Source organism: Pantherophis guttatus, chromosome 2, assembly GCF_059756535.1.
Source record: "Pantherophis guttatus breed Tessera chromosome 2, ASM5975653v1, whole genome shotgun sequence".
NCBI classification, from domain to species: Eukaryota; Metazoa; Chordata; class Lepidosauria; order Squamata; family Colubridae; genus Pantherophis; species Pantherophis guttatus.
Window position 1 is genome coordinate 218,088,813 of NC_142064.1, and position 27,025 is coordinate 218,115,837.

Below are 27,025 nucleotides of genomic sequence, written 5' to 3' on the forward strand. Positions count from 1 at the left end.
ATTGGCATAGGATGAACTCAGAATATGTGTATTTGGGATACAAATGTTATGATGCCTTGGTTGTGTGAAATGGTTTTGTGTGTGTTGGATTTGGAGGAGGGGGTGGGGGTTGTATGTTGTTGGAAGCCATCCTGGGTTATGATGAATAAGATGGACAAACACATCTTTTAAACAAACAAACAAACAAACAAACAAACAAACATACTCAACTTTTGTGAAGAAATTTCATTGAAATCACCATTTGATATAATAATTTGCTAACAGTTTTGTCAAATAATTTACTATATGGGAAATTATCTCTTGTATATTTACTAAATCCAATTTGCTTTTTTCCTTCATAAAGCAATTCTCTGCCTAGGAAACATACAGAATCAAATGAAAGAGCCATGAGGGATACAGTGTTTTTCCGCATCGTTAGCACATGTATGAATATTAAAATAGAGGAAAACTTTTAAACAAAAAAGAACACATATTTAGGAAATGTGGAAGTACATTAGCTAGTAAAACATGAAATATGACATCTGTCAGATTATTTATTAGATTTCAATCCCACTTTTCCTTCCTGAAGCTCAAAGTAGAACTTCATGCACTCAGTTTTTCTGATAATAATTCTGGGAGTGAGAGACTAGCCCAAAATCAGCCTATGAGCTTCCATGGCTACTTAGATCTTCCTGATAACTACATAATGCCTTAACTATTACTCTAGTGTCCTCACTATAAAAAAATGTGGAAACTTGTAATAACCATCTTGCTATGGCTGCTAACAAAGGTTGCTAAGATGTAGAGTATTATCCTAACATGCTTGTCATGTAGCTGTAGTCCCTCTTTCTAATGTGCGAACAGTCCCATAATTTTGTTCAAGAGTTAAACCACTAACAATCCAGCTCTCAAAATATTTGCCAGAAGTCTCATGAATTAAGACCTCTTTCAAGAGAAAATTTAGATCATGTTTTCTATTATAAAATTCATATGCAATTCTGGCTTCCTTGGGGCATTTTGTTTTCCCCAAGTTATTCAAGAAGTACATTTTTAACAAATGCATATTTCTTCTACATACTAGTAGCCTTCCAAAACACCATTAAATCAAAATTACTGTTAATGTTGTATAAGGAAAACATTTTTCTAAAGTAGCAAGCCAGCAGGCTACAGTGGCAAAGTAGAAAGCACAAGAAATTATTTTTATATTGACATTTGGAAGGCATCCATCACTGAAAGTGTGTGCCAGACATTCTTGCATCATATTTTTTTTAAAAAAATCCTATAAGTTGCATAATAAGAACAATCAGCCCTTATCTTTTGTACCTAAAATTCTGCAATAAATAACAGTGAGCTGACAGATATGAGAAGACAGAACATTTTTCTGACTTGCCCCCAAAATACATTAATTTCCCTCTACATTCTAACAGCAATAGCACTTGGATTTATATACCCCTTCACAATGCTTTATAGCCCTCTCTAAGTGGTTTACAGAGTCAGCATATTGCCCTCAACAATCTGGATCCTCATTTTACCCGCCTCGGAAGGATGGAAGGCTGAATCAACCTTGAGCCTGGTGAGATTCGAACTGACAAATTGCAGGCAGCTGGCAGTCAGCAGAAGTAGCCTGCAATGCTGCATTCTAACCACTGCACCACCACAGCTCTTGCTTAATGTTAAGCAAATCCTTTTATATACACCAGCCAAAATGTCATGAAAGAGGGAGCATCATTTGAAGCCCTTCACAGCCTTCTTCAAGCCAATCAAGTACACAATATATAAGCATAGTAGGACAATCAATTTAATATGCTTTTCTATAGTCTGGGAGGTAGCACGAAAGTAATGTATCAGTATCTTTTCTAACTGGAACTGAAATGAAGATGAAGATTAGTGCTATCCTCACAATTTTCTGTGCGGCATTTAAGGCATAGAAAGGGGCCATTAGCTGTGGGGAAAAACATTCACCAATTGTTCCCCCTCTGGACTGGGGAGGGCAAAAGTTCCGCCAGATGGCTGAGATGTGAATCAACTTCTTGGCTGCCCACCTCCATAAAAAGTCAGATCTTTCAGAATTACTTTTATCAGGATTTAATGAAAGAGGCTAGGTTGATATGTAATTACAGAAATCAAAGCGACGAGACTGTCCTCCCTGTTTAGAATTCAGTTTATGTTCAAGATTCCTACGGTAGGGATTCTCATCTCTTATTTATCCTGTGTCTCTTGAAAGTGCTAAGTTTAGAATGTGAATTGATTTTAAATATGCCAACACAGGAGTTGTAGCCATTTGTCAGAACGTTTTTTAAAACGTAAGTGCTTCTGTAGGAATCTTAGTGCAAAGTGCCTGTCAAACAAAGGAAGAAGTCTTGGCTGGCAGGTTGGCCATTTTAGAGAAATCATGGTTTACAGTACTGTCTATTGATCTTGGCGCATCATAGTCAACAGAGAGGCTAAAACTATTAGCTATTGACAAAGTAGCACAAGATCACTAGAGAAAATAGGTTCCCTCTGATAGGTAAATCCCTTTAAACAGATGGGGGTCTCCTAGTATTTGTAGCAATATTGATAATAATAATGACTGATGAGATGATGATGATGATGATCGTCCAACATTATCCAAATCCATCAGCACTAACCAAAATGCCAGGAAAGGCAACCATTGCATAGAAAGGGACATGATTGGCAGCTGAAAAGAATGAGCAAGTCATTACTGCAGCTGCAGGGACACAACCATTTATATAGCATGCTTTGTTAGACAGAAAACACTGCTTCCATATTGGATCAGGAAAAAAAATATTTGGTTAAACTAGTTATGGATTGGGAATGAGAAGAAGGCTGTGACATGTAGATATGTTTTTAAAGAATGACTAGAGCATTGTTGTGCCAAAGTTAGATGTGAGAATTTTTTCTTATGTAGATTCTCAGAGCAAATTCAGACTAAGGTTTGGGTTTAGCAATATGACTTTTATAGTATTAGACTAGACTAGAATATTCTTTATTGGCCAAGTGTGATTGGGCACTCAAGGAATTTATCTCCAGTGAATAAGTCGTTCTCAGTGTACATAAAACCATAAAGTAATATAATCATAAGATACCAATAGCAGAAGGTACTAGGAAAAAGAGAAAAATAAAAGTAATACAGCCCTATCACAGCCCTATCCTTAGACATATTATTTAAAGTTGTTGTATTTTATAGTATGAAAATTTATCTCAAATGTTTCCTGGCCAAATAAAATGGAAATAAAAGGGTTGTACAAAATGGTAACATGTTAACGTTGCTTTCAGCTTTGATTTATAACCTAGAAAGCTTATTTTTACTGACATGAGATGCTTTTGCAAACCTGCCATGTTGTTCAATGTTCTTTCAATCTCATCAAAGCAATGTTATAGCCAAATTCAGTTATTATATTTTTCAGATCATGACACCAAATGGCCTCCAGTCTCCCTGAAAGTAGTCAAAATAATTCTAAATGTCTCGATTCAGGAAGTACCAAGATTGTAACAAACTGTGTTTAGCCAGAAGTTGTTTAGTGCTTGAACTGCATATTTGGCTTCAATTTACAGAGATTCAATTGCTTTTGCAACCATGAGGAAGTTATGACAAAGTTATAACAAAGTTATAATTATTGCCCAGTTCTAATTAAATTTTTTTGCAGTGCAATATCGGAAGATGTGAAGAGGCTTGGCCCATAGAATTGTGAAGAGTCGGACTGATGATGAATAAATAGCATCATCATCAATTATATTTTAGCCATATTTCAAAACATAGTGCTCATTAGTGCACAACGATTAACCTCTGAAGTGCCAAGCAATTAATGGTTAAATAGTTTTAAACAGATATATATCATATTTAGATTTTCTATATAATGTATTTGTATAAAACAGTTTACAAAAAGAAGCCATCTGTTGTGAGTCATACATTCAAATGCTGGAACATTAGCTTATGTATGTATGTATGCATTAAGTTTATAGACTGTTCCAATCCTCAATATTGGGAGACACGATGGCTCAGAGGCTGAATGATGCTTGAGATGGTCTCAGCTCTAGTGGTTTGAGCCCTAGCACTACCAGTCAGTCGTTACAGCTTCTGTCCATCTAATAGCTTGAAAGCATGTTCTGTACAAGTAGACAAATAAGTACCACTTGAGCTGGTGCTTTGTGCAGGCAGTCTGATTCCTGATGGCCCTGAACCTTCCTGATTGTGGCACCAGTTTGCGAGGCAGCTCTGGCACAGGAGGAGACCTTGAGTGACACTGCAGGAAGAGCCACTCATCTTTCTCTCTGGTGCAAAGTCAGTTATAAAAATAATCCCCACTATACTTGTCATTAACACTGAAATAGTATAGTTGGTCATCTTTTCAAAAAAGTTCAGTACTTTTTATTTTGAACATCAAAAGTATAGAGGATTTTTTTTCAAAAGTAACAAGATAGGTGGAATTTGTTATTTCTGAAAATATGCTGCAATCGATAATAGTAAAACATATTTGAGATACACAGCTAATAGAATTTTGACAAAGAAAAAGTAGAAAAAAGAGCACCCAAATGTTAACATATTATTCCCTCTTTATTTAACGTATCACTAGGGTTATCACAGATGTAATCTTAAATTGTACAATAAATTATCTAAGAAAAGTATTTTATATAATAGTATCTACCTGTTTTTTCATTCTTTCTAGCATACTTATCTTTCAAGTGCTGATTCACATTCATTCATTCAATAACTGAAGAAATTATCAGTCATAATTTTAAAAATCACATGTATTGCTCTGTTATTAGGGAAGAAAACCATCCAAGGAACCAAAAAAGAAAATTAACATTTTATCTCTTATAAGGAGGTCATTATTGACAAGGGAGATTTTCTGCCACAATGCTTCTTTCCCAGATAACTTATTCAATTTGAAAATTATTCCCTTGACATGAATTCTTTTAGATGTTCACACTCTGAAAGAGCATTTACAATTTCAGTCCTATTTTAAAGAAGATGTAAATGTTGAGACTTTATAATATATTCTTACTGCTTGCCCAAAACAGTTTGCTACATTATGTCAAACACAAAATTATTATTAATATAATCTTAACCATATTGAGTCACTCTTATGAGCAGCCCAATCCTATTCATATTTATCTGGAAGTATATTGCATTGATTGTGGTGGTTCCCAGTTAAGGCAAACAGATAGATAAGATTATTCACGTGTTCCAAAGGTTCTTTTCCAAAAGGCAACTGGACTTTCTTACTTTTTTATTTGAAAATGTTTGGCTTCTAATCCAAGAAGCTTTTTCAGTTCTATTCAAGTTGATTCTCTCTCCCCCCATCCTTCCCTCTCTTCCACACACCCACAAGCACACATACACACGAATCCCTATGAATCAACTCATATCACATTTGCACCGAAATATTAAAATGCCTGATTAGCTTCCATTTTCTTTAATATTTGTAAATAATACCATAAATTCTAGTAAAATTTATATATTCAGGATAGCAAATACCATAAAGTCAGTTTTCCGAACAAGAGAATGATCTGACAAAGGAATATACTTACAAGTAGATTTTCCATGGGTTTTCTCACAATTTGGACAGTGGTAAATATCAATATCTGGTGCCTCATCTTCCTCTACACCAACACAGCTGAAATTTATAAAAGAACAAGTCATTATTAAACAGCAAGGTTAAATAAGTAAAATAATCAGATATTTCAAGACATAACAACTCTTGTGACCAAGGTCCAATTTTCTTAAATTCTATAACAGGGCCTTGGCTGACTCTTTATGACCTTTGTCAGTTTTGTGTGAAATACTGAGAAATTAATGTACTTCAGTCTCCCTACTAAGATAATGTGTCAGATTGCAAGTGGACCTGAGCCCCATGAATAGAGTGCAATAGAATAGCATAACTCTACTTCTTTGTTGCAGATAAATTGTCAAAAGTCAATACCAAAGACATACATATTTTTCATTTGAGTGAAACTAGGCAATAGGGATCACTAATTCTTAGTTAAAATTGGTATTTCTTTTATTTAAAGAAGAAAGCCCTTCTCCCCAAAAATTATACAGTGAGTGCCATTGGATACAAATTAATTGGAATTGGCCCTATCTTGTATTTTTCACTTGTTTTACAAATGCCATTTTAATTCATGGTCCGCTCCATATGGATTATCCTTATGGGGTATAGGAAGCTGTCATCTATGACTTGGCTACAAATACAGAATTATGATGATCTTCTAATATTATGGTGGTTGTTCCCGTTATGTTTTCCTTTACTAGATTATAGCTGCAAAGGAAAGCTTGAAAATCAAAAGATGTTTCTGCTGAATAGTTAAAAATTGCTAAATCGACCACGTTCACAGCAAATAAACTCTTAACATACTCCAAGAATTACTACTGCAGTTATTGTTCCAAATGTTTACAAACACACACCCATATAGTTACACTTTTTCTCTGACTACATCTCTCTCTCTCTTTCTCTCACTCTCTCTCTCACGCGCACACACACACACACAGAAGTAAATCTAGCAATACTCAAATAATTTGAGCAACGAATTTTAAGTATGAAACTTCATGCACGTACACCTATTCTATATGATTTGCCCTGACTACCAAAATTGAAGTTTTATAGAGCAAAATTCTATCGGAGCAGAGTAGAATTGTATCCTTAATAACTCTGGAAAATCAGCATAAAGCAGTGTGCTGACTTTATCCATTTAGCCCTTTTCTGACACCTAATCATATATAATTTGGGATATCTGACTTGTTTAGAATATTTTGCTACCAAAATCAATTTCTGCTGCAGAGATGGACCTAAATGCATTTTGAATGCTAGAAACATATCACATATTCAGAACACCCACTGAAGTTAGTAGTATACAGTATGATGCAACACTGTGCTGTCATCTGAATGTAGGCCAGCAACGAAACAAGACTGCAAAGGAACCACATATCCAATGCTAAGACCTTTCTCACGGGGTATCGGGTTAAAAAAATCATCTTGAGGACAAAGAATGCAGCTGACCAAATAGGTGAAGGAACTGGTAGCCTTCCAGATGTTACTGTTCATCCAGCAGCCACGGTCAACATGCCCAGAAGTAGGAAATATTGGAATTTGTGCTTCAGTGATATTTGGAGAGTTCAGCAATGCAGATAAGTCCTCAACTTACAACAGTTTGTTTAATGACAATTTGGAGTTACAATGGACCATTGCAGAATCCCCAGGGTCACATGATCAAATTCAGGCGATTGAGAACTGACTCTTATTTATGAGTTGAAGTATCCTCACCTTTTGTGACCTTCTCACAAGCAACTTTCAATTTCCAAGCATTAGGGGTGCTCAACAGTTATGACATGCCTTGAGGGATATTTTGGTTATTTTAATATAAGTAAGTATATTATGTATACTTACATAATTATAAATATCATAACTTTTTAACATTTTGTTTGTTTCAATACAACGTTATTACTAATTTAACAACAGTAGTGATTCACTTAACAACTGTGGCAAGAAAGGTCATAAAATGGAGCAAAACTCACTTAACAATCATCTCACTTAGCAACAGAAATGTTGGGCTCAATTATAGTCGTAAATCGAGGACTACTTATATTTATTTTAATAGTATAGAATACTGCTGCTGCTAATAAAGCAACTAAGCAAAGCATCTAAATCTTCCTGTACAAAACATTAAAGAATAACAAGCATCTATCTTCCATTCTTTTAGCTTTGTAAATTATTGATGCTGCACAAATTGTGTGATTCTGCTGTCTTCTTCCATTATCCCCAAAAAGAAATAGCAACAGAGCTGAAACTACTATATATTGGCCAAGTGTGATTGGACACACAAGGAATTTGTCTTGGTGCATATGCTCTCAGCGTACATAAAATAAAAGATACGTTCATCAAGAATCATAAGGTACAACACTTAATGATATTAATTGAAGCACTTTCACAAAACTTAATCTCAACTGATAATGTGTCTTTAAACTAAAAATACTGAGACTAAAATCTTCCAAGGAATTAATATTACTTTTAAGAGATACTGTCTTCAAAATACTTCTCTTAACTATTAAATTATTGTTATTTGATCACAGCTACAGTGACCTACGGTGGCACAGTGGTTAGAGTGCAGGCTACTTCTGCTGACTGCCGGCTGACTGCAATTTGGCAGTTTGAATCTCACCAGGCTCAAAGTTGACTCAGCTTTCCATCCTTCCAAAGAAGGTAAAATGAGGACCCAGATTGTTGGGAGCAATATTCTGACTCTGTAAACTGCTTAAAGAGGGCTGTAAAACACTGTGAAGTGGTATATAATTCTATTAAAAGTTAAAATTTTCAGAATGAGTTCTTGACACTTTGATGATGGCAACTTTTTGTCAGTGTCTAATGTGAGTTTTGGCTAGGTGCACATGTAGCTGCAAGAAGTTCTCTCTTATAGTAATATTCACATTATCCTAGACTAGTTACTATGAAAGCAAAATGGATCCATGAACAATCAATGGATCCAATCCACAAAACATGTTTGAATACTTAAGAGAAATTCCAACTTACACAGAAAAATATTTATTCAAATAGTTATCCATAAGATTTTCTCCAAATAGTTATCCATGGGATTTTTCCCATGATGATTAGGTTCCACATGCTCTATCCTTCCACATGCAACATGAGGACAATGCATATGTTGTTCTCTGACTTTTGATGGAAAATTTTCATCCAATTTCTAGGATAAAAAAGTGAAGATTAATTTCTTGCTATATAATGTGACAGCTGCAGTTCTTTCTTCTTTGTCCAGAATTGCTGAATTAAGTTTGCCATCATAAAACACCATCTTCTTTGGTGATTAGGCAGGATGCAAATAAATAGATAGATACTGTATCTTAGTTGTGACATTATTTGGTTATTCAAAAACCTTACGATGAGATCAAAACCTGTCCAAATTCTTCTCACTATTATTGTTACCTGTGATCCATAGTATCTGTAACTATAACAGAATAACAGAATTGGAAGGAACCTTGGAGGTCTTCTAATCTAACCCACTACTCAGGCAAGAAGCCCTAAACTATTTCAAACAAATGATTGTCCACTCTCTTCTTAAAAACTTCCAGAGTTGGAGCACCCACAACTTCTGGAGGCAAGTCATTTCATTTATTAATTGTTCTATTCTGTCAGGAAATTTCTCCTTAGTTCTAGGTTGCTTGTCTCCTTAATTAGTTTTCATCCATTGTTTCTTGTCCTGCCCTCGGGTGCTTTGGAGCATAGCTTGACCCCCTCTTCTTTGTGGCAGCCCCTTGGATATTGGAACACTGCTATCATGTCACCCCAATCCATCTTTTCATTAAGTCATACCCAATTCCTGCAACCATTCTTCATATGTTTTAGTCTCCAGTCTCCTAATCATAATCATCTTTGTTATACTATAACAAACATCCTTGTTATACTAAAATTCCAACCTCAAAACCAAAAAATAGTGTCAGCCTAGTAAGGTAATCCAGGCAAGGTAATCCAAACAGAAAGCACAACCAGATGGACTAATTCTACTTTATTATAAGATTACATTAGCAGAATCTTGAAAGTCTGAAAGTATATTTCTCCCCTGTTGCCTTTAAAGACCAAGAAACTAGAGAATATCCCTTCAGAGATATTTGCCATGCCCAGATTTCTTTTACAGGCAAAGCTGCCTCCTATCCAGCTGTTCTTCTGTGGCACTTCCCCCGTCTCCCAAGATCATTCTCATATACCATTACTCCTAGTGAATATGATACCCATTACAGCAATGAGGGCTTCAAGAAAAAAAAACATTACTTTTATACTGAATATCATACTTAGAAAAAACTGATATAGGAATTTTTACTGCTGGAAATCACTCCATTATTGATTGATAAAATGGACAGTTCATTTTTAAAAATTGTTGGAAACATAACAATCAGGTTGAATCGCTTTTCCTGTTTAGTGGCTATGCTGTAATGCTCAGCAATTTTGAAAAAAAGATTTATAATAGGAGGAGACAAATTCCAAAAGCTAAATTTCCTTTCCAACTTATTTTAAAAACTCCTACTAAATCTTACATGCCCAGAAACTAGCTTTACACATAGTAACTGCTGCAAAGACATTTTATGGTTTGTATCGGAAAACACCTATAATTCCTCAGAAGAATAGTTTATGGGAGTTTGCTTTGATATCCAAAATAACTTCATGTTTGAAAAGCAAATCTGACACAGAATCAAATTTTTGGGGATTTATAATTCTCTCTCTCCCTCTCTCTCTCTCACACACACACACACATTCACACATATCACATCCAAAATTTGTGTTCTCTTAACATAAATTATTTTACCATTCAATGATCTGTTAAATAAGGACAAATCTATTGCATGTACAGAAATGTGTGATTTCCACCCTTAATGTAGATTTTAGACAATTATTCTGTTGATATATATATACTATTAGGATTTTAACAATGATGTGTTTTTAAAATACATTCAGTTATGTAAAATTAATTAGTGCAATATTGAACATTCTTATTTAATTTTATTATGCTTATAAAAGTGCTCTTTATTCACTTTGTGCTTTCTTTTTTATCTGTTTTTGTCTTCTCTTTTTCCCCCTTTTAAAGAATTCTTAATGAAAATATAACAATTTATTTAAAAAGATGATTGGTGGCATTGATCAAGAGATTGCAGCTGCTGTGTCTGATCCTGTTGGGATTATTGCAATTAACCACCAAATATTTACCTCAACGATCTGTGAAGGGGTGCAGATTCACTCTAAAAGGAACTTCTCTATAGCTCCAAGCCAGCCAATAGGTTCAAGTCTACACTGCTGACTAAATAGTAGGTCAAGATTGCAAGACTCTGTGCTTATTGATAGAAGGCTGGATAATAAGAAGGCAGCATTATCTTAACATCATTCCTGACAGCACAACAATGCAATCAATGGAGTTTTTTTTAGCAAGTTAGTTGTATTGTTTTACATCTATTTTGCAAGTAGAGTGCAGAAATATTTCTTACAGAAAATAAGACAAGAGGTTTAAGGGTCTTTTGTAATTTGGTGGAAAAATCATCCAACATATTACATTTTATTTATTGCAAGCACAATAAATAAGAAGAATTACTTAATGAATTCCTTAAATTCCTTTTTGTATAGGTGCCAGGAGACACATTGTTTTCTTCTGTAAGGTCAACTAGAGTTGAAACACTTCCTCTATTTTTATTTTTCTCTCACACAAGAAATTCATTCATTCAATCAATCAATCAATCAACCAATCAACCAATCAATCAATTTATAGAGCTACCCATGATTCTAGGTGGCTTACAATAAAATAAAAAGACACAAATATAGAATATAAAACTAAAACTAAAACACATAGCAGCCGAGCCTCAATTATCCCAGAGCCTGGAAACAAACTATTAACTATTATCAGCTTATTGCCCCCACAATCTGGGTCCTCATTTTACCTACCTTAGAAAGGATGGAAGGCTGAGTCAACCTTGAGCCTGGTGAGATTTGAACTTGCAGTAATTGCAAGCAGCCGATGTTAATAGCAGTGCTTCAGTCTGCTGCGCTACCAGTGCCAAACTGCTGGCTATCAGCAGTCAGCAGAAGTAGCCTGCAGTACTGTATTCTAACCACTGCACCACCATAGTTCAATGAGAGTTGAAAAAGAGACAGTCAAGAAAGATAAATGAACAGACCTGGAAAGGGAAGTATATATCATAGCAGTAAAATTAACTATCTAATGGTTTTCATTAGGTTACGCTCTTAATCAAGACTCTCAAAATTCCTCTCCTTCTTCAAATGGCATAAACAGAACCAAAGAAATGGGCACACATCCATATTCTCATTTCCTCGTCCCTCAAAAGCTGTTTGAAACCCATGGTCATCTCTATTGCCACCATTCAAACCACTGAGAATACCAGTTATTTCCCCCAGTTGTCCAATAAGGAATGCTGTGTCACACTGTGCATGCTTTTAATTATATATTTTTGCATTTATCTGGTGATTTCTTCCTAAAAGCAGTGACTGCTATTGGCAAAGCCAACAACACATTCATTTTATCCTTTGCATACAGTAGATGAATATCTCTGGGGAGGGGAAAGTGGCTGGATCAGCTCAGGAGCCCAGAAGTGGGTTAGGGTGATTTCTGCCTGTGAAGAAATGATTAACCCATAAGATATGCCTAAGGCCTGCACTGCAAATGGAAATATTTTTTTCAAACAATTCATGACATGGTACAAGTAATGATCAAAAACAGATACTGCAACAAATACTCAAGAGAAAGAATGCACATAATGAAAATAAGCAGGGACACACACATTATTACTGCTTTGCCACATATTGCAGCAATTAGTGCAAGTATTTTCTTGATGCTAGGCTCTGTGGCTAGACATTAAAGGTCATGAGTATGCCTACCTTCATTTAATAGAATGAAAGAGAAAACCAGTCAATGATTTTTAACCTTAAAATAACCTCCTATACTGCAATTCTAAAAGAATTCCCCATCTGGACTTGTTCTGATGCAGAAATTTGGTTCAGAAAGAAGCTCTCCTTTTGGAATTGTTAGGAAGTGTAAATGAGCAAATAAATGTTGGATTCCCTCTGCCTGAGATTGGGTAGATTAGGCATTCTCCAAGTCCTTTAGATGATGCTATCTTGCATAAAATGACAAGGAAGCGTACCTTTTCTGTCACAGCCCCTGCCCTGTGGAACACTCTTCCCCTTGTGATCAAATAGTTCTCCATGCTTTTAATCTTCCAGAAAGCCTTCGAAAGATCTGGCTTATTCCCCAATGATATCAAAGCTGGAGAGATTTGTGGGCTACATTGGGAAAGTTTGATTGTGGTGCCAGGTTTTTCTGTTTATGGTTTTATCGTTTCCTGTTGTTGCTGTTCATACATATTGTTTTTCTTCTTTGGCTGTGAGCTACCCAGAGTTAAGTTTTAAGAGGGGCAGCCATAGAAAATATTTTAAATGAATAAATAAATAATCCATTTAAAAATAATTTGAGAGCAAGAGAAGAGCACATAACAATCAGCATGGTATTGGCAAAGCTCTCTAGACTTTTTATTTATTCATTTATTTTATTGAAAAGACAATGCCATGTCAGGATAACAATGCAAATAAAGCACAACCAGAAAGAGATCAATGATAAATAACATACATGCTAATAACTATAACTGCACTATGTTAACAATAATTGCAACAATACAACAACAAAAAAGGAAATAAAAGAAAATGTCAACTAAGTTTCTACTTACATTAACTTATTTACAAATTTTTCCATATTATATCCATAGTTTTATACATCTTTGTTTTACTGACATTCATAAACTTCCCTCTCATTTCTACCTCTTGTCTCTATCCATTTGTAAAATATATTCCATATCCTGTAATATTTCGAGTCTTCTTTATCTTTAATTTTTAAAGTTAATCTGTCCATTTCTGCACAATCCCAAATTTTCCTAATTATGTCATCATCCAGTGGGGTGTTCACATTTTTCCAATATTTAGCATATGTAATTCCAGCTGCTATCAATTTATGTAACACTAAGTAGATGGTTGCTTTGTCATAACTTTCCGACAATATACCTAAGAGGCACGTTTCTGATTTGAACTCAATATGTTGCTCAGTTATTATTTCTAGCCATTTATGAATTTTTTCCCAGTAACTCCTTGCTTTCTTATATGTCTACCACATGTGGTAGTATAATCCTGGAGTCTGGTTGCATTTCCAACAATTGGCGGAGGAGTTCTTATACATTTTAGCCAATCTTGCTGGCGGCAAGTACCACCTGTAAAACGTTTTGTAAAAGTTTTTTTTATATGCCATGGCCATCGTCAGTTTGTAGCTTCTCTCCCAAATTTTTATCCATTTTTCCAATTCTATGTTGTATCTGAAATTCCTTGCCCAGGCAATCATTGTTTCTTTAACTATCTCTTCCTCCATTTTATAGTTCAGTAAATAATTATATATTTTTAAATCAATTTTTCATCTGTTTCCCATTAAAATTTTGTCCAATGCTGTTTGTTCTTTGTTTACACCCCATAATTTAACATCTTTTTCGTGCCTTGCTTTCAGATCTGCAAATACAGCCACCAAGATAAGTCCAACCTATGCTTCTGCAAATTGTTTTCTAGATTTAAGAACCCCCCTTTTCATCTAAAATGTCCTTGCAACATACAATTTCCCCCCAATTTATAAGATCTGGACATATTATTGGATCCATTGGAGAGAGCCAGACTAGTACTTCCCTATAGTGTTGTAGTTTAATTTTTTCCCAAATGTCCAGTAACACGTTCCTCACATAATGCCTCTGGGAATATTTGTGCGCCATATTTCTGCCATACCAGAGAAAGGCATGCCAGCCTAATTGTAAATCGTGCCTTTCTAGTAATAATAGTCTTCTGTTATTCAAGTTTACCCAATCTTTTAGCCAGGTGAGAGCTGCAGCCTGGTAATATAATTCCCAGTCTGGGAACCCAAAACCACCCTTATTCCTAGAATCCTGTAATACTTTCAATTTTATTCTCAATTTTTCCCTTGCCAAATATATTGCAGTCATTTTATTTAGTTCATCAAAAAAATTCTTTTCTAATTTTATTGGTATGATTTGAAATAGAAAAAATAGTTTTGGTAGTACATTCATTTTCACCACCGCAATTCTCCCGATCATCGATAACTGTACATTCTTCCACCTTTCCAAATCTATTTTAATTTGTTGTATCAGCTTTGTATAGTTGTCCTCTTTGATTGTCTCACACCTAGCTGTTAAGAAAATACCAAGGTATTTAACCTTTTTTTCTATCTGTAGGTCAATTTTCTCTGTCAATTCCTTTTTCTGTTTGTTGGTGAAATTTTTAACTAATATCAGTTTCTATGGGTTCTTCTAATATAAACACTAAATCATCAGCGAAAGCTTGGAATTTGTACTTTTCATTTCTAATTTCCATTCCTTTTATCTCTGTATCTTTCCTTATGTTCCTTGTCAATACCTCTAATGTTAAAATGAATAATAATGAGAGAGGAGACAACCTTGCCTTGCTCCTTTTTGTATGCTAAAGCTTTCGGTTACATCTCCATTAACCAATACTTTTGTGTTCTGTTGAGTGTAAATTGCTTTAATCATATTCCTAACTTTTCCACCAAATTCCATAAAATTTAATTGTTGCAACATAAATTGCCAATTTATATTGTCAAATGCTTTCTGCGCGTCCAGGAATATTAATGCTAGTTGTTTTTCATAATGTATTTTGTAATATTCTAGTACATCCATGATTATTCTAATATTATTTTTTATTTGACTTTTTGGTAAAAACCCATTCTGATCTGGATAAATAAATTCATTTAAAAAGCTTTTTAATCTTTCCGCAATTATTGATGCGAAGATTTTATAGTCTGCGTTTAGTAACGAAATCGGTCTATAGTTTTTAATTTGAGTTATATCCGAATCTTCTTTGGAGATCAGGGTTATATAGGCCTCTTTCCATGTGTTTGGAATCAGCATGGTATTGGCAAAAGCTCTCCAGACTTTAACATCTTCCAAAATGTCATTAAACAAGGGGAACGCTTGATATCTAGTAAGACTCTAGCAAAATCTAGAGTCTTCAATCTATAATTGAAAAGCACCATCTCTTTTGCCTTACCACAAAGCAAAAGCTGTCTGGGCAGCTAAAGTAAACACACACACACACACACACAAAGTATATTAAAGTTGGTCCTCTCTTACAAGCCATTCATTTGAAATTACAACGTCTTGGAAAAATGTATCTTATTACCAGTGGTGGGTTCCTCCCGGTTCGGTCCGGTTCGGCCGAGCCGGTAGCGGTGACGATATGACGTCACCGAACCGGTTCTCCCCCCCCACCCTCCCACCCACCCACGTTATTCTTACCTTTTATTTGGTCCCACCCCCAATCTATTGCTGCCTCTTGAGTCCCAGCTGATGACTAGGGGGAAAAAAACTGTTTACGGGGCTTCAAAGAGCTGTCCTACAGCTGATCAGTGTTAAAAGCAAACAAATGAGTCGGGTCATAAGTGCGAGGACTGGTCGTAAGTGCGAGGACCTTCCAGAAATGACTCTGACCAGCTAGCCACGCCTACCTAGTCACATGACCTCCAAGCCACACCCTCAGAACCGGTAGTAAAAAAATTTAGAACCCACCCCTGCTTATTATTGGTCCTCATACTTATAACTGTTGCATCATTCCCATGCTCAGATGCAAAATTTGGGCATTTGGCAATCAGCATATATTTACAATGGATGCAGAGGCCTGGGGTCACCTGGTTGCCACTTGCGATATTCCCAGACAGCTTCTGACAAGCAGACTCAATAAAGGAAACTAGATTTACCTAACAACCATGTGATTCCCTTAATAACTCCAGCTTTTTGCTTAAGAACCATGGCATAAAAGGTTATAAAATCGCATTCTGTTCATTTAACAACTGCCTTCCTTAGCAATGGAAATTCTGGTCCCAATTGTTTTCATATACCTGTGAAATTCAAGTTAAAACATATCCAGTCAAACTGAGACAAACAAAAATAAAGACACCATATGAACTTGAAACCAGCATGTAAACAATATGGATTAGTATACAATTAGGATACCACTGAAGGTTTTCAGGTAGTGCTGTTTAATGTGGCACTTCTCTATGGAGAGCATTCTATAAATAGGGTCCCACCAGAGAAAAGAGGTAAGGCTGCTGGACAAGGTGGAACAGTTGGCAGCTTCATGCTGTACATTGCCTGCACTACGCAAAGCAAAGCTACAAGACAGAAGGTGCCAACTTGTCCTCCCCAAGGACCAATAGGGAGCACCAATAGCCTGACATCTGCGAAAAATCAATGCTAAAAATGGCCTAGCAAAGAATTGTTGATTTGTCCTGCTGCTTAATTCATTTCTTGGAAGGAGGAGAAAAAGACATTGCTATGTTTGTATCTAATCTTAACTAATAGAACTGGCACACACAGTAAATCTAACAAGTGCATTGGAGAAGAGCAACAAAGATGATTAAGGGACTGGAGGCCAAAATATATAAAGAATGGTTGCTGGAACTGGGTACGTCTAGTCTGATGAAAAGAAGGACTCGGGGTGACATGATAGCAGTGTTCCAATATCTCAGGGGCTGCCACAAAGAAGAGGAACTCAAGCTATTCTCCAAAGCACCTGAGGGCAGGACAAGAAGCAATGGATGGAAACTAATCAAGGAGAGAAGCAACCTAGAACTAAGGAGAAATTTCCTGACAGAACAATTAATCAGTCAAAAATTAATTCTTAATTATTACAAATTTAGAATGTTATTCTAAAAAAAGAATTAGCAATTCTAAAAGAAAAGTGAACATGTTAACTCGGAAACTTAAAATCTACTGTGAAATCATGGATAAGAGTTTGGATTCAAGGTCTGGATAAATTTTAGACAATCACCATCTCTAATACAAATACAATTCAAGATGGTTGCTATAAAGAAAAAAGAAATGCTATAGTATATTTCTTGAACTCCTGAAGAAAGGAAGGATATAATTGCAATGAATAAGTAAATAATATCAAAATATGATCTACCAGCTTAACTGAATATTTACTACTCGTGTTAATCAAGCAGATTTCAAAAAGTTCATCAGAAAAAATGGGGGCGGGATGCCATGCTAGAAATTCTGAAGGAAAAAGTTGTTCTGGACAGTATTTTTCTCCCATATTTACTAAGAGTCTACCTGAAATGCCCTGAATAAATCAATGTTTTTCCATTAATTGATGATGCTATGTGCAATTATACAAGCATCTGCTCACCTAATTAACTGTTCTGGTCTCAGGAGTCTACCTAGTACTTTCACTAATGTAGGTCTGACCCCTTCTGGATCTTTAAAGCTGAGAGAAGTAGGATATATAACCCAGAACAGAACAGTAGCAATTTTACTCCAACCAACAACTACCCTGGACATTTATCGCAACTCCTACTCCTTGGTTCTTAACAACAAAACAAAGTCACCAAGTCATCAAGGTATGATCACCATTCCAAAAGATCTTTGTGATACAAACTAAATGCCTGTAGAGCAGGGGTATCAAATTCGCGGCCCGTATATCAGATGCATCATGGGCTGTCCACCCACACTCCCGTTTTAGCAAAAGAGAAAAAAAAGTTGCAATACGTCACGTGACAATAACGTGTCATTGCGAGTTTTGACACCCGTGCTGTAGAGCATTAACTGCCTATTTTATACAGCATCCAAACACAGTCATGTGGAAAAGAAAGTCCACTCTCTTTGAGTTCTCTGGTTTTACAAGTCAGGACATAGTAAAAATCGTCTGGTGCTTAGCAGTTCTTAAAAGTTTTTTTTTTTTTTTTAATTTGATTTATATGCCGCCCTTCTCCGGAGACTCAGGGCGGCTTACAATGTGCTCAGCAAAAGTAAATAAAATACAACCTCAGATGAACAGCAACATGATATTACATCATGTCATCATTTATTTTACAAAAGAAAAGCCAAAATGAGAAGCCATGTGTGGAAAAAATACATACTTCTTATAATTCAATAGCTTATAGAATAATTTGAAGTAATAGTTTTCTATATGACTCTCTCATATCATGGCGGAGGAATTTTGGCCCACTCTTCTTTACAACATTGCTTCAGTTCATGGAGGCATGTGGCCATTTGTTTATGCACAACTCTCTTGAAGTCTCTCCACAGCAATTCAATCTGGACTGTGACTGGGCCATTGCAACACCTTGATTCTTTTCATTTTCAATCATTCTGTTGTAGATTTGCTGTGTGCTTGGAATCACTGTCCTTTTGCATGATCCAATGTCGACCAAACTTTAGCTGTAAGATAGGTGGCCTCACATTTGACTCTAGAATACTTTGGTATGCAGAGAAGTTTATGGTCAAATGAATGACTGTGAGGTGCCCAGGTCCTGTGGCTGCAAAACAAGCATAAATCATCACCTCTCCATCACTGTGCTAGATGGTTAGTACAAGATATTTGTGCTGATATGCTGTGTTTTATTTTCACCAAATGTGGCACTGTGCATTATGGCCAGACACCTTCCCTTTGGTCTCATCTGTCCAAAGGACATTGTTCCAGAAGTCTTTTGATTTGTTCAGATGCAACTTTGCAAACCTAAGCCACGCCACCATGTCATTTTTAGAGAGAAGAGGCTTTCTCCTAACAACCCTTCCAACAAACCATACTTGTTCAGTCTTTTTCTAATTGTACTGTCATGAACTTTAACATTTAACATGATAACTGAGACCTGTAGAGTCTGAGGTGTAACTCTTGCAATTTCAACATCTTGCAATGTTTTGCAATTTCTCTCAGCATTGCACAGTCTGACCTTGGTGTGAATTTGCTAGGATGTCCACTCCACTCCTGGGAAGATTGGAAACTATATTGAAAATTTTCCATTTGTGAATAATCTTCCTCACTATAGAATGATGAATTTTAAATTGTCTGGAAATGGCCTTATAAACCTTCTCAGCAAGCTGGCAGCAATAATTGTTCCTCTATGATCATTGCTGATGAGTTCCTCTTTGACATTGTGTTAAGACACATCTAAACTGCTGGTGCTCAACGAACTCCTAAAACGTCAGCTTTTATAGAGAAAGTCATTTGGTGATGATCAATTGATCAAGGGCGCTTGATTAGCAGCACCTGACTGCTACTTAGCCTATGGAAGCAGTGATGGTTCATACCTATGGAAGCATACCTATCCTAAATCTGACCATTTGATATAGTTAGAACTGAACCTCTTTCCACTACAATGCATAAGAGGCACTGATATTGCAATTCCAAAAATATTGAAAAGAGTATTCTGGCATGGCTTAGATTATTGCTATAGCTATTTTTATAAAGGCTATACAAAACAGAAAAGTGAAGCAGTTGATTGTATTTCTTCTTCCATCCCAAGGCTCCTGTTAAAAGCTATTATATCAAATACTTTAATACTAATAATAATCCTCTAATTACATGCTTTAATAGCTGGTTCATTATGGAAATATGTTCCTGATCTGTTTATTTTCCTTTCTACACTGAAGCTTGATTAAAAGCCTAATAAAGATGATGATAATGCTCTCTTCTATTCCCAGTTATTGCTGGAGCAAGCAACTCTTACATGTAAAGTCTGAGGGAGCTGTAGAGATTCTGAGGGATTCTGAGGAATATAGTGCCAAACGTGGAATTTTCTGTTGCTGAATTCTCTCCCTCACCCATCATACCTGTGGTAGGGAACAGAATTAGCCGAACTAAAACTGACAGCTGAAATCATTTGCAGATCAAACCCCACATACTCCAGGTTTAAAATGGATCCGCTACATAAAACTTCAATTTTTGATATTATACTCATCTCACTTGGCAATACTGAATAAATATATTGGATGATCTCATAAAGTTTGTTTATGTAATACAATTGTTAATGGCCTATATAATACCTTATGTTGTTGCAGAGTTAGGTGTGTGTTGTCATCTAGTGGGACTAAGGTAGCTAGCATGCCTTCTCTGTCACAGCCTCCACAGCTGTGGAAGCCTGGAACAGCCTCCTCCCACAGATACAAACCGCACCCACTCTCCTAGGGTTCTGGAAAGCTCTTAAAACTGGCTTTGGTCCCAGTGCTGTTAATATATTTTGTATTTTTTATTATATTTGTGGGAGGGTGTCTTTATTTTTTTTTAATCCCATCTTTTATTATTTTTATAAATAACTCAAGGCAGCAAACATACCTAATAGTTCTTCCCAGGGGTGAAATCTACTTACCTTCCTTACCGGTTTGGAAGCACATGCGCCGCGTATGCGCAGAAGGTAAAAAAAATTACTTCCTGGTTAAAACCAGGAATTAATGACACCCGGGCGCTACTGGATCGGCAAACCACAGGGAAAAATTGCTACCGGATCAGGCGATCTGGTCCGATCTGGGAGAATTTCACCCCTGGTTCTTCCTCCTCCTATTTTCTCCATAATAATCCTATGAAGTGGGTTAGGCTGAGAGAGAGAGAGAGAGACTGGTCCAAAGTCACCCAGCCAGCTTTTATCCCTAATGGGACTAGAACTCACTGTCTGCTGGTTCTTGGCCTGATGCTTTAACCTTTAGACCAAACTTTATGTTGTTTATGATTATTATAGTCTGGGATGTATGTGTGGTTTTATGTTGTATCTGTTTTTATGGATTTTTTAGTTTTATATGCCACCCAAAGTCTGCTGGCAATGCAGTTGAATTTTGAAATACTTTAACCATATATTCTTTCCTAAAGTTAGAAACATTATTAAACCTAAAAAAATTAGGTCACTTTCGAGCCAAACAAAAATATTATTTATAATCAGTATCAAATGGTTAATTAACATAATTGGGTCAGTGGTGGGTTCCTCCCAGTTCAGCCCAGTTCTCCCGAGCCCGTAGTGGTGACGATATGACATCACCGAACCGGTTCTGCCCCCTCCTGCACCACCACCACCCGCGTTATTCTTACCTTTTATTTGGCCCTACCCCCCAATTTATTGCTGCCTCCTGAGTCCCAGCTGATGGCTAGAGGGAAAAAAAAACTGTTTAAACTCTTGCCATGGGGCTTCAAAGGGCCGCCCTACAGCTATATTAAGCAATATAGTGGTTTCTGATTCTTTACCTTTCAAATTTGCTTAGATTATATACAATCCCTCATGGATGGAATATTCTGAAAATAAATTACTCTGATGCTTTTATTTAGAAACTTATTTATATGGTAGTATGCTATTTTGGGTAATACTTACAGATTGACTTGATAACATACCGTAGTAAGGTATAGATTCTAATTCTGACTTATATAAATTATATATTATATTATATTATTATATTATTATATTATTATATTATTATATTATTATATTATATTATATTATATTATATTATATTATATTATATTATATTATATTATATTATTATTATATTATACTGTTATTTCTTAATTCATGAACAATACTATGCTCTCACAAATAGAATAGAATAGAATAGAATAGAATAGAATAGAATAGAATAGAATAGAATAGAATAGAATAGAATAGAATAGAATAGAATAGAATATATGCAGTTCAGGATTGATTTGTGGAGCCCCTGGTTCTCTCTGAGCTTGCTGGTTTGCTTGCAGACATTTCATTACCCAACTAGGTAGCTTCATCAATGCTAGTGAGTTTGAGTTTTGCTTAATGAACAAACCCCACACTCACTAGCACTGATGTTACCTAGTCTGATAATAAATTGCCTGTAAGTAAACTATCAAGCTCAGAGAGCTTCAAGGACTCCACATAGTATTCTCTGTAACAATATTTAGAGTATTTTTACCTTCCCTTGTCACTCTAGATTATCAAATTTGTAATCTCAGAACAGACTTTAGCTCAATATTTATTTTTAGTAGAAATTAGTTTTCAGCAATGCAGCCAAAAGTTATTCCAGATTCTCAGAAGATATGGTATATATTTTAAGGTCAACCTGAAAAGAGACATTTAAACAATATAACTATATATGAACCATTAACCAGGTTCTGTTAATTGGATTATAAAGTGATTTAAAGTATGTGTACAGGAATAAAGACAGTAAATATAAAACTAACTGATGAGGCAACTAAGGGAATGACATGTTATCATTTTCACTTTCCTAACAATGTGATTGTCTTAAATCCTAATAGCATTCAAGTATGCAGATGAGAAGTTTGTTCTCTTGAACCAGACTCTTGATAGGTACAAAAGTAGGAATAATCTTTTTTTGAAGAGAAGGGAAATATTGTCTTTGTGTAAAAGAGACTATTGTTAGTTCCCATCCAGAAAAGCTATCCTTGATTAGGGTGCTTTGATGAATCATTGGCCAATTCCAACCTGTCTTTTAAAGATAAATCACTTAATAGAATGTTTTGCTTCAAACATCTTCAAATTATGTAAGTCAGGGGTGTCAAACTCATGGTCCAGGGGCCGGATCTGGCCCCGGGGTGCTTAGAACTGGCCCGCTGGCCCAGCCTGGTTCTTCTTTCACCTCTGCCAGTGAAAATGGAGCTCAGGAAGGCTACATGCAGCCGTCTTGAGTTCTGTTTCCCCTGGTAGAGAGTTGCAGGAGTCTGTCGCAATCGAAAACCGAGCTTGGGAACCTGTTTTCACTGGCAGAGCGCTCAGGCCACCACAGGCGTCCCCCGAGTGACATCAAGCTGGCCACGCCCACCCTGGCCACACCCACCTGGCCTCTCCAAGATCAAACACAACCCTGATGCAGCCCTCAATGAAATCGAGTTTGACACTCCGGATGTAGGTAATTTAAATCTCTCTGTACCTTATTTCAAACCAAGTTGAAACCGTTACAAGGAAACAAGCTACCAAACTCACCATCTGTTAACTGCCTGGTTCAAAAAAACACAACTCATTCTATTCTTGTTGAGTGCTCTTTGGATGCTCGGCTGGGCTTCTAGAAGACGGTTTTTCAGAATACTGCTGATAACTGCCATTATTCTTCAAAAGATATGCCTTATTGGATTCTTCACAGTTCTGATGTTAATATCTAACTAAAGCCATGCTAAAAGAAGTGACTAAGTATATTTTGTTGTTTTTATTCATTCCAGATGAGAACAGGAAGTCCCTGAACAAGTGGCTATGATCAGTATGCATCTGAGTAAGGGGGGGGACCATCTAAATGAGGGAAAATTGACTACACTTCAGTAGGAAAAGAGTTCAGCCATTTGGGTAGGATGATATTCTCCTGTAAGGACACAATTTACAATATGTGGGTATTAGTATATCTAATCTTGCTATTGAATTTCCAGGCTGTGTTAGAAACCCAGACTACTCTCTATGATTTGCAAACTAATTTGTTGGCTGTCTGCTGAGCTTCACACTTCAATTACTTTGAAGTTGAATTATTGTAATGCACTCCACATAGGGCTGCTTCTGAAAACTCTTTGGGGTTTAAATGTGTTTCTTAATTTTGTGTTTTATTTTGCTGCATAAATTCATTTTAACTAAAAATAATCTTTATGTCAAGTTTTCAAACTTAAAGATATTGCTTCATCTAACTCAACTGTAGGATAGTTGGTTTAGAAATGCATGCCACTTAATGTAAAACAAATAAATAACAGTAGCTTATTTATGTATTACAGGTAGTCCTCCACTTACAACAATTCATTTAGTGACCGTTCAAAGGTACAACAGCACTGAAAAATGTGACTTATGTCTGTTTTTCACACTTACGACCATTGCAGCATCCCCATGGTCACATGATCAATATTTGGACACTTGGCAACTGGTTCATATTTACGACGGTTACAGGGATCATGTGATCAGCTTTTGCAACCTTCTGACAAGCAAAATCAATGGGGAATCCTGATTCACTTGACAACCATGTGACTAACTTAACAACTGTATTGATTCACTTAACAACTGTGGCAAGAAAGGTTGTAAAGTGAGGCAAAATTCACTTAAATTTCTCACTCAGCAACAAAAATGTAGGGCTCGATTGTGGTCCTAAATTGAGGACTACCTTTATTGGGATGTTCCTACAATATTCCTTTGGGATAGGTCAGGATGAGAAACAATGAGTGGTTTGAAGTTACCAGTGTCAACAGCTAGGGATCTTCCGAATTCTAGTCCAAAACTCCACATTGGCTTACTTTAACCATTATAAAAGACGGAGAAATTAGCAAATGCTTTAACTGGTCCAAGTAAAATATATTATACTATTTGTGCTTTTTATCCTAAGGAAATAACACTGTAGTTTGCAAAGTTTTATCTAGCAACAATCTTTCCTAAGGACTGAGCTGTATAGATGGAATGCTTGGAACTCTAGTTGATTGTTACAAGGTCATAAAATTGAGGATTCTGTGTCCTTTTCCATTCAGCATGCCTGTAAAAAGAAGTCTGGAAGCTTCCATTTTTAGATTGATCACAGCAAGTTGTGACAATCGCATATTTCTAACTAAAGATCAGTATACAGTACAGTATAAGATTTAGCAAACATATTAAACTGAATTAATATAAAGGGAAGTTTTGAGATCTTACTTGAACTATGTTGGAAGAGAGATGGGACAGAATAAATTTAGGCAAAGGGTCACTGATATTCATTCCCAATACTTCAGATTTGAATTACATTCAAATACAACCTATATAATTTCATAAATAAGTGCAGGTCTGTTTATATGGCTATAAAAAGCTATCTAAAAAGCTACAGATAACGTGGACATGTTCTGTACATTTCAATATACTGTATATCATAATTTCAGAATTCAGAAAAGATTATAGGTAGATTGTCTTTGAATCAGAAATGTCCAGCCAGAATTAAAATGTGCTCAAATTTAAAAATATGTTCAAACAAATGGTTGGTCTTCTGGATTGCTCCTACTTGATCCTTAATTCTAATCCTTATATTGCTATTAAGCTTGTCAACTAGAATCAAAAAGGATCTTTATGCTTTAATGCAGATTATAAAATAAAATGTGGTCACTGGGACATGTAATCCATCACAAATGCAGTTATTTCATGGGCAATTTCAAAGTCTGTGGATACCACAGTGAAAAAGGAAGTATGAATGAATATATGGTTTGCCATGGTAGTTAGCATTCAATTGCAGATTTTACTTTTAATCTACCTGTTTTATCCTACTTATTGCTGTCTCTGCTCGTTTGGAGATTTGTAGTTTTAATGGCAATACATACTCTGTGGCAAGCTTTTCTTAACAAATGAGGATGTTCATTAAATTAATGTTCAGTTATGACTGCTATAATTAGGATACTTATTTCAAAGGCAGCACATCTAACTCAAAGATTGTACTCTCAGATGTTCCTCTTCTTATAAAGATGTAATTTGAAGACTTACAGCTTAATATTCATATCTCCATAACATGTACTTCACTGATGTAATGAATGGGCCAAAGACTAGCTCCTGCTAATATTTTATCCACAGATTTATTGTGGGGAATATTTCTTCTCCTTTCTCTCCCTCTTCTTCTTTTTCCTGCTCCACCAGCTTCCCCTGTTAAACTCATATGCATTTCCAGCTCTATCAAAGCAGGGGTGAAATACAGCAGGTTCTGGAGAACTGGTAGAGGAAATTTTGAGTAGTTCGGAAAACCGACAAATACCACCTCTGGCTGGCCCCAGAGTGGGGTGGGAATAGAGATTTTGCAATATCCTTCCTCCAGGAGTGGGGAGGGAATGGGGATTTTGCAGTATCCTTCCCCTGGAGTGGGGTGGGAATGGAGATTTTGCAGTATCCTTCCCCTGACACACCTACCAAGCCATGCCCACCAAGCCAGACCATGCCCACCAAGCCACGCCCACAGAACCGGTAGTAAAAAAAAATTGGATTTCACCACTGTATCAAAGTATAGAAGATGCAGTGTAATTCTTGTTGAAAATTCAAGGTAAGTAAACACACCCTACTAAATTCCTCAAGAATGACATTAGCAAGACTGAATGAAATATCTGTGTGCAAAATAAGCATGAGAGTTTTATTTGACTCAAGTCACAGCATGTGTCTGCACAGTGTTGGCCGAAATTGCCACTTGCCATATCTGCCACTTCAACTTCTGCTATCTACCTCACTTCTTGGAGACTTTTCCATTGTACCTCTTAATGGCCATGTCAACATTTTGAAAGTAAAAATGGTTATGAGCTTATGCACAATTTGATCTTCCAGCAATAGCATTTTTGAAAATAACAACATATTTGTGAAATAAATTCATGTCTGAACACAGTTCTGAGCATGCTGTGGTCCTGTGCAGTTCAGTTCTGTGCATGAAATTCCAGCAATTCAACAAAATTGTATCTTTATGGTGTCATGTCCTAGAGTTTAGAGTAAGAAGAAAAGTGGGCTAAAATTCCTTTCCTAGGAAATTATAGTATTTGTTGGGCTTCAATCACTAATAAACTGCCTGCCTGACAGAATGCCTCTTTTAAACGTATCACAATATCTTCTGATATAAAATAAAGTTTTGCCTGCCCAATAACAAAACAGAAGGATTTATCAGTATACATTATAACTTACAGCCTAAATACAGCCTAAATTCTAACCATTATCAAAATTTAAAGCTCAATTCCTTTCAGAGTTGGCCCCCACGGAGAGGGCGCGCAACTTGGGCGTCGTC

The 27,025-nt window shown here is 36.1% G+C and overlaps 1 protein-coding gene across 2 annotated transcripts in view; it reads right to left on the minus strand.

Moving 5' to 3' along the window:
- PHF2 (PHD finger protein 2) overlaps window positions 1-27,025 on the minus strand; it is a 138,056-nt gene that overhangs the window by 60,941 nt on the left and 50,090 nt on the right. For both annotated transcript variants that reach the window (XM_034437551.3, XM_087887816.1), the window contains exon 2: window positions 5,515-5,600. In XM_034437551.3, coding sequence (XP_034293442.1) covers window positions 5,515-5,600 — 86 coding nt within the window. The remainder of the gene's footprint in view (window positions 1-5,514; window positions 5,601-27,025) is intronic.